Source organism: Theropithecus gelada, chromosome X (genome assembly GCF_003255815.1).
Source record: "Theropithecus gelada isolate Dixy chromosome X, Tgel_1.0, whole genome shotgun sequence".
NCBI classification, from domain to species: Eukaryota; Metazoa; Chordata; class Mammalia; order Primates; family Cercopithecidae; genus Theropithecus; species Theropithecus gelada.
The window spans coordinates 36,552,766-36,561,702 of record NC_037689.1 but is presented as its reverse complement, the minus strand read 5'-3'; the positions used below and the strand labels follow the sequence as shown (position 1 = coordinate 36,561,702).

At 39.4% G+C, this 8,937-nt stretch overlaps 1 protein-coding gene across 1 annotated transcript in view; it reads right to left on the bottom strand.

The window, feature by feature from the left end:
• Positions 1 to 3,706: 3,706 nt before the first annotated feature.
• Positions 3,707 to 8,937, bottom strand: part of MOSPD2 (motile sperm domain containing 2) — a 55,379-nt gene continuing 50,148 nt past the window's right edge. Inside the window, exons 13-14 of the mRNA XM_025371829.1 lie at positions 7,111 to 7,241; positions 3,707 to 6,195 (exon numbers count right to left, since the gene is read on the bottom strand). Coding sequence (XP_025227614.1) covers positions 6,058 to 6,195; positions 7,111 to 7,241 — 269 coding nt within the window. The 3' untranslated portion in view covers positions 3,707 to 6,057. The remainder of the gene's footprint in view (positions 6,196 to 7,110; positions 7,242 to 8,937) is intronic.

Below are 8,937 nucleotides of genomic sequence, written 5' to 3'. Positions count from 1 at the left end.
ACAACTAACTCAAATTAACTGAAGCAAATGGATTATTCTGAAAGAAAAGGGAAAGTTAAAAAAAGCTAATTGCTTTCACTAGAGCTTCATTTATAAAAGAACACAATTACTGGAAGTACCCTTTGTCCTAGCAAATTAACTTATTGTGAGAATCTTTCTTAAGCGCTTTTTATGATTGAATAAATGTTTAAAATAGTGGTGACATACTTTCCCCTAACAATTTACTCATAAGTTTGAATACTTGTGTGAACTGAATCTACGAGACTAGAGAAAGCCAACCAAGATAGAGATATATGGTCTCAACACCTGCCATTTGGTACCTAATAAAGAAGTTCTAGTCTATTTCCTTTCAGGTGTGGAACATCTGTGAATTCAAAGCCGTCAATCACACTGCTTAAGGTTGAGTTCAGTTCTTCAACCCTCTGTTTCCTGGGGGACTGAATTGGATGAGTTTGCAGGTCCCACCCGGCACACACACAGCATCTCTCCTTGAGTACGGAGTGGGGGTGTTGCTTGTGAATGTGATGGGATGTCACTCCCATGATTAAGAAGGACTTCGCAGATATAATTAAGGTTCTGAATAAACTACCTTAGAGTTAATCCCAAGGGATATTGTCCTGGGTGGGCTTGACTTAATCAGGTGAGTCCTTAAAAGGAACCGGGTCCTTTCTGAAGGAAGATTGGAGGTAGCAACAGCCATGCTGTAAACTGCCTATAGGGGTGGGGAGCTGCAAAGACCCTTTGCTAGCAAATTGACCACCTCAGTCCTATAGCCACAAGGAAATGAATTGTGCCAACAACTTGAAGGCACTTGAAAGTGGATCTTTACCTGGTGGAGCCTTCAGGGAGGATGCAGTCAGCTGACATCTTGATTTCAGACTACTGAGCCCCTGAGCAGAGAACCCAGTCATGCTGTACCGGTGTAACCCACAGAAACTGTGAGATGATAATAAATTTGTGCTGTTTTAAGCTGCTAAGCTTGTGGAAATTTTTATATGGCAATAGAAAACTAACATATGTGCTCTGATTTTATTAAATACAAGACTTGTTCAGGTTACTAGACTATGGCTCCTCAGACAGCTGGTGGTAACACACCCTACTATATGCCCTTCTACAGAGAGATGAATAAACTTCCCTGAAGGTTGATGCTGCACATCAAACCACTCCACAAAGCAAACATATGTTAATCTGTATGTTTAAAACCTTTTTGAAAATAAGATCTGTGATATGGTTTGAATTTGCGTCCCCATCCAAATCTCATGCCAAATTGGGGAATGTTGGAGGAGGGGCCTGGTGGGAGGTGACTGGATCATGGGGGTGGATTTCCCCCTTGCTGTTCTTGTGATAGTGAGTTCTCATGAGATTTGGTTTTTTAAAAAGTGTGTAGCACCTCCCTCTTCTCTCTCTTCCTCCTGCACCAGCCACGCAAGATGTGCCTGCTTCCCCTTTGTCTTCTCCCATGATTTTAAATTTCCTGAGGCTTCCCCAGCCATGCCTCCTGTGTAGCCTGCAGAACTGTGAGCCAATTAAACCTTTCTTTATAAATTACCCAGTCTTAGGTAGTTCTTTATAGCAGTGTGAAAATGGACTAATACAGTCTGTCTATAGCTTAGAATACCAAGAAACTTCCAGCCAAGGGTCCTGAGAGGCTATTCTACTTTGTCACCTATTTTATCTTCATTCTCTTTTCTTCTCATACTGTTGGTGCAAGTAAAGCTCTCAGACGTACCTGTTCAGCATTTTAACCTACTACTCCAATGTGGCAGCTCTGGGCAGTTATGACAGCATTGGACTTAAAAGATTAAACTCTTTGTTCTGACACCAACTAGTCATGTTACTTTGGGTTTCCTTTATCTATAAAAGACAGTGTGTTATGATGTATTCCACTTATGATTGAAAAATTATTTGGTATCTGATCCAAGCTGCTTAACCATATTTGCGTGTTATGACAAGTATGTTTTGTCTCGAGACTGCTCAAGATGAGCGTGGGAAAACTGCTGGTTTCAAGGACCACTCAAATTTTCCCTCCAGGAAGACTTGAAAATGTGCACAAATCTTGTCCCTATGGGTCAGGGAGATATTTCTCTGTATTCTTGTCAGTTAAACCAGTTGTCTTCAAATATGTTAACACGTGGGAGATCGGTCTCACTCTTCATGGCAGGCAACATGTGTGGGGAATAAGGAAGGTATGAGACTCTTTGGACATTATAGGGAGATAATTTTTATTCAATACAAGGACAAATTAAGATGCAGATGTGAAAGAACTGATTTGATAATTTTATTAAGGTGCCAAGAATGCAAGAGTGGATAAAAGACAGGAAAAAGTTTGGAGAATTGTCAAGGAGGTGGAGGCAATATATCAGCAAAGCAAGGCTAGACTCCATGGATGTTTTAAATGCATTATTTCCTCTCATTCTCACACCTAACCTGTGGAGTAGTAGTATGATTATCACTTAGGGAAGCAGGCTGAAACTGGCTTAACTTTCCCAAGTCACACAGGCAGTCTTACCTCAGAGCCCCCACTCCTAACAACCATTGTTTCAGTTGGAACAGAAGATTTCTAGTCTGTCTCTTTGGGCCAGGGAGAGAAGGGGAGCCCTATGCTTTCGAGGGCCCATATTGTTCTGGTATCAGGAAACCTAGAGTTGATGGTAAACATTTAGGGGAGAAAGAGCTGAAGACTGTTGTAAAGTAACCAATCCTTTCCGACCTAGCTGGAGATTTTCTTGACAGGAGCTCTAGTCTCCTAGAAAATTGTGTCCTCTAGGGACGGAGACCACCCCTGTCACATCCCGGGTCAGTATGGTGTTTGTTGGCAGGTTAACATTCTTTGTGGCTCTATTTTGAATTTATCAGAGGGTTGGGACTCTTTAACCACCTGATTTTGTTATCTCCAGGATATTTTTCAGTGTAGAAGAGGGACCTGTCCCATTCATGCTATTTTTATGGAGAGGTAGCTGCCATTTGGGAGGCTGTGTATTTCATTGGTGACAGACCAGGCATCAAGAACCCTGAGAACCTCTAACATCACCATCCTGGGGCTTCCCTGCTGCCCCTCTGCAACACCCCCCAGGTCCCAGGTCCTGAGCACGTGCCTGATTTCAGAATGATCAGTGCCACACTGCTATCTTCCCTGTGTGTCTGGCAGTCAGGCAGACTTCTTGTTAGCCTGCCTCCTGCTTGCTCCTGTCAGAGAACTATGTGTGAATACTAGGATTGGGGAAACTACGTGGCAATTCTGACTCGTTGCAGCTTCAGCAACAGGCTCCACAATGAGCTCTAAGCATGACAGTGGGTCCAATGCTATGTCTGGGGAAAACGAAGAACTACACTGAAGAGCAGCTACACCTGACACGGGGACAAGGAGAAACAGGACACACTAAAGGACAGGCTAACCTGACACTGAACTGCATCTTTGGAGGCCTGCAGTGCTGTCCTTATAGAAATGCAAAGCAGATCCAAAAGAAATTACTATGATCTTTAAAAGGTCAGAGTGAGGTTGAATATTGATTTTCTTTAAGATGCTTTATCAATTAGAGACCAGAGGTTTTTTTTTCCTGATGATATTTATTTCATAAATGTAATTATTTTTCTAAAACATATTAAAATAGAAAACATGTTCTTTTAATCAATTTATACAAAGAAAATACCAATATAGTAATAAAAATACTGAAAATATATGAAAAGCACCAGAACATTAGAGAAATTACACTGGCAACAATTCTAGGAATACATTTTTTTGTAGTTGTACAATAAAGTGCTATTAAATCCAGTCAAAATTAGTGGCGATATATAAAAACAGTTATGGTAGTATGAAATTTGAGGCCAGGTTTACCAGCAATCGCATTTTCAGGCTACTTGCAGATCAAGGTAATGATATTTCACTAGTGCTTCCATGGAAAATCGATTAATTTCCATTCCTAAGTGAAAACAAGTATCTAAATCTAAATGTTGGTTCCTTGGTAATTTGGTCATGAATAGGTAATGACATGATTAAAAATAAAATGACTGATTAGAGTACCAAAAATAATCATGCAATTATGATTAAATAAAAACAAATGAAGACAATAAAATCAAGTGTAAATATATGATTAATCAAGACAAGTACAAACGTTTAGATGCCTTTGATTTTATAGTTAATTTTCAGTAATCCTGCTTAGTCACATTTAATAGATACACAAACATTAACAGGATATGTTATTAAATTCAACTGACCAGACATTGAGCAAGGATATTTTAGTGGGTCAACATAATTTTTCATATGAAACATTAAAGGGACACCGTTAGGACAATACATTTTCAATCTTGGCTAATTATTTCCTCATTTATTTGCCAAGGAACAGAAAACATACACAACTACTTTGGGATTAGATTATATTAAGGCCAAAAATCTACCATGTAAGGGGAAGCCACTGTGCACACATACAGGGAGATACTGTGCACAGTACTTAGGGTGGACTGCAGTCCGTTTCACAGCTGGAGGTGGCAAACTGAAACAGAAAAGCCCAAATTAAGACAAAGTAGCACACCAGTGTCCTTTTAAGGTTTTATTTTCTAGGCCAATTTTGAAGGAATTCTGTTATATCATTCTTCATAACTCAATTTTGGAATCAACTTCTTGAAGATGAAAGCCAACAACACTACCCTTCAGAATAGTAATAAAATCTCTAAACATGGCTCAATCAAAACTCAACATTTTACAGACAGACTGTTTTTTCTTTCAAATAAAGTAGATGTACATGTGAAGCAACATAGACCCAAACTGGCCATATTAATGAGAAAACAAACTAATTTCATCGCCTCTGCTACTGCAAGGTGTATCTTGTTAGGATTTTAGGAATACCGGGTGGGTACTACCATATCAAAGGCAGAATATCAAGTAAGTCAATTGGTCCTAGTTTGAAGGTTTCACAGATCATCGTGAGTTACATTTTTCATTTTTTAAATGGAGAGCTGACACCTGGGCATCTATGTTTCTTTTTATTTTTTTATTTTCACCCTTCTAGATACTCTAGTATTTTGTAAATTTCCTTGTCATGGGCTGACTTTAACAAGGAACATTTTAAAATCTAAATTTATTATCCTGCTTAGCATCTCATACAACTAACTTTTCAAAACATTTATATCTAACACCTTTCATTTAGAAATGAGGAGGGAGACAGTGCAATTCATGGTCCACAGAGACTCCTCTGCTCTGGAATGGGGGTGAAGATGGGACAACAGAAGGTCAGGCCTTTTTAATAAATTAGGCAAAAAGTTCAGTGTCCAGCTATAGTGGACAACATGAAACTCCATAAAAATGACTGGATAGGGGGACTGCTTGAGACTTTTCTTTTGGGCATTACTAACAGAATTCAAAGAAATTCCAACCACGCTTAGTTTTCCAAATTCTACTGAAATGAGAGTGTTCATAAAAAAGTCTGAGATTAATAAAAGGCAGGCTGTTAAGGAACACTGAGAAACAAGGGTTAAGGTGGTTTGGCATTAAATCGGTTTACATTCCAAAAGAATATTGACCATCACCTGGGAGGAATTCTCAACATTACAAAGTCATGGTTACATAAATTCCTCTATATAAGTATGTTTTCTTTCTCAATATACATGTTCTTCTATATACATAGTATAGAAAAGCTAGTAAGTCAGCTCAGCTATAATAATTCTGTCATAAAAAAGCAGATTACATTTTTTGGCTGCAACAAAGCATGTTACTTATACTTTTCAGTTTAGCTAATGTATTTACACGATAAAACTTAAGCTTTAAAAGTATTCAGATCAAAAGGAAAAAATAAATTATATTTAAACTATTAATTTACACAATGGATATGCCTTTACTTACTTTACTAAATAGCTATAGTCTCTTATAATCAATTTCTCCAGCATTTCTTTATTCTAGCAGTTTATTTTCAAGACATGTATGTGTTCCCCTCTAAGTGCTGCATATTTCCTTTTAGGAAGCACAGATGTGCAATGTTTTTAGTAGCTTGGTAGAGTTTTAGGTCTGTTACTTTTTCCAACTAATGGACGAAGGAGCCGTGGTTCCTATTCGGCACCACTTCTTTAACTGTACAATAAATAGAAGAAAGAGGTGACAAAAGCAAGCAAGAGCACTGTTAAGGAAAGCAGCAGCTGCTGGAACCAGATACAACGCTGAACTTGGTCTTCAAGCTTCCTATTGCTTTCTAGTAAATGACTGAGCTGAAGAGGGAAAAAGGGATGAAAGATTTATATCAATAAAACAGTCATTAATCATGGGCACGACAAACAGGAATACTAGAAATCCAAACACTGAAAGGATGGGGCCCACTACTCTGTAAGGCTGGTGGAAGGAGGTGGAAGTGCAACAGGGCATTAGATTTGTTTGGTGGACAGATATGTCTATGCTTATTCTCATTTTGAGAGGTCTACATTTCTAGCTGAGACAGGAGCAGAGCAGTCAGTTCCTGGAGGTACAGAAACCCTTAAGTAGCCTTCAGCTACTCGGAGAGCCCCTCTGTCTCTTTCAAATTTAAATGCACTACTTGGTACTTTTTTTTCTGCAAGACTGAATTATTTGATACTCCCCAAAGCACCTTGTACTTTGCTAAAAATGGCCAAAGCTTTCAAATGGTTAATAGATCTCCAAAAATAACTCATTACTTACACCATTTCTTTTCTTTTCTTTTTTTTTTTTTTATTGAGAAACGGTCTTGTTCTGTTGCCCAGACTGGAGGGCAGTGGCATGATCACGGCTCACTGCAGCCTTGACCTCCCAGGCTCAAGCAATCCTCCTGCCTCAGACTCCCTAGTAGCTGGGACTATAGATGTGTGCCACCACACCTGGTTAATTTTCAGTTTTTTTGTAGAGACAGGGTCTCGCTATATTGCCCAGACTGGCCTCAAACTCCTGGGCTCAAGTGATCCTCCTGCCTTAGCCTACCAAAGTGCTGGGATTACAGGCAGCACTGCACCTGGCCTGCCTACCATTTCTGATTTGGCATCTCTTCACAAAGAAGACAGTATTTCTGTTGTATCTATGCCAAAGGTTTTTCCTTATGTCCGTGAGAAAAAAAGGGATTTCTAATGTTGATCAGCATTAATAACTTTGTTTGGGTAGGAAGAAAGTATACTTACCTGTAGACATATATCTTCACTGGTTTTATCTGACATGTTGAAAGCATTGTCTTTTAACGTAAGAGTGTTTGGTTTACTGCTTTCAACAGTATGGCATCTTAACCTATGAAAATCCAAAGAAAACATAACTTCTTAAAAATGTTAATGAATTTTCTTATAAAAGTAAAATATAAAATGAAAACAGCTAAATACAGAAGACTATGTAACAGAGGTGAAAACCCTCATTCCTCTTCCCCAGGTTCACCTAAGACAGCTGCTCTGTGTATATGTATCTTCCAGCTTCGTTAATTAATGTACATATAAGGAACACAACATATGGCAGATACCATTCAGTAAAATTCAAATGAAAGTTTTTATATGGTATTCAGTAGAATTCATCAAAATATCTTATGATTTGAAGGAAATCACCCTTTCTAGATAGGAGAAAGGTACTTTCCTTGAGCTTCAGTACCCCACCACCAAGCCTCCCTCCCACTTTCTGCAGAACAGTGATCTCCTCTCACAGTTATAGAAAAGCAAACCATCAGTAATTGGTACAGCAAAAAACAAAGAAAACAAAGCAACTCGAACATAACAAAACCAAAAATAACCCTTCATTTTGAGAGACTGTTTCATAAGAACTTCAAATTAATCTACAACACCTTTTATACCAGTGTTTCTTACCCTTTCAAAACATTCCCATAACCATGTCTTTGAACAAAAGAAAAACTCTTGATAAAAACAGAAAGTAGGCCCTCCTGTAATAGAATTTGAAAATTTAAATATTACATGTAAAAACAAGGCAGGCTGCTGACTCCATTTGCTTCTCCCTCCTCTGGACCAAGGCTAATCTCCCCTGCTTTGGTCCCCCACACACTTTCAGCCGTCTCAGGAATTTCACTGTTCATAATCTATTTTCATGATCTCTCAGCTAAGCTTTTGAGTTTTTGTAGAGAGGAGGTTTCCCTATGTTGCCCAGGCTGGTCTTAGACTCCTGGGCTCAAGCAATCCTCCCACCTCAGCCTCTCAAAGTGTTGGGATTACAGGTGTGAGCCACTGTGCCCAGCCCTGAAGATTTCATTCAACCATAGCCATTATCAGGTTTCCCAGCTTCTCCTCTATAAAGTAGGAAAAATGCCTTCCTCCCTCACAGGGCTGTCTTCATGACTGAATGAATCAGTATGTCTAAAGCATCTAGAACAGTGCTGGCATATAGCAAATTCCATTTTAGTGTGAACTTGGTATCACTGCCCACCGTCTAGTTTCTACGCAGTACCCAGAAGAATCCTTTAAAAAAAAAATAAGCCCGTATCACCTCATGGCTCTGCTTAGCACCGCCTAATAGTTTTTCCTCTCACTCAGAAGTCCTCACCATAGGGACGATCTGATATCCTACTATCTCTGTCCCCATCTCTCACCATGCTCCTCCCTTACTGGAGTCATGAGACAGTGACTTCCTTGTTGTTCCTCCCAAAGGCCAAGCACACTCCTTTTGCATTTGTTGTTCTGTCTGGAAAGGTCTCTGTCCAGTTATCTATGTGGCTTGCTTCAGGGCCTACTCTAATGTCATTGGAATGGCCATCCTTAACTACCCTATAAAGCAAGATTTCTCAACCTTGGCACTATGGGCATTTGGAGCCAGATCATTTTTGGGGGATGGGGCTGTCCTGTGTACTGCTAGTGGTTTAGCAGCATCCCTATGCTGCCCCCATTAGATGCCCATTGTACCCCATCACCCAGTTGTGATAACCAAAAGTGTCTCCAGACATTGACAGATGTCCCCTGGGGGGAAAAATGGGAACACTCCAATAAACCACAATTCCAATAAAAAAAAAAAGCAAAATAAAA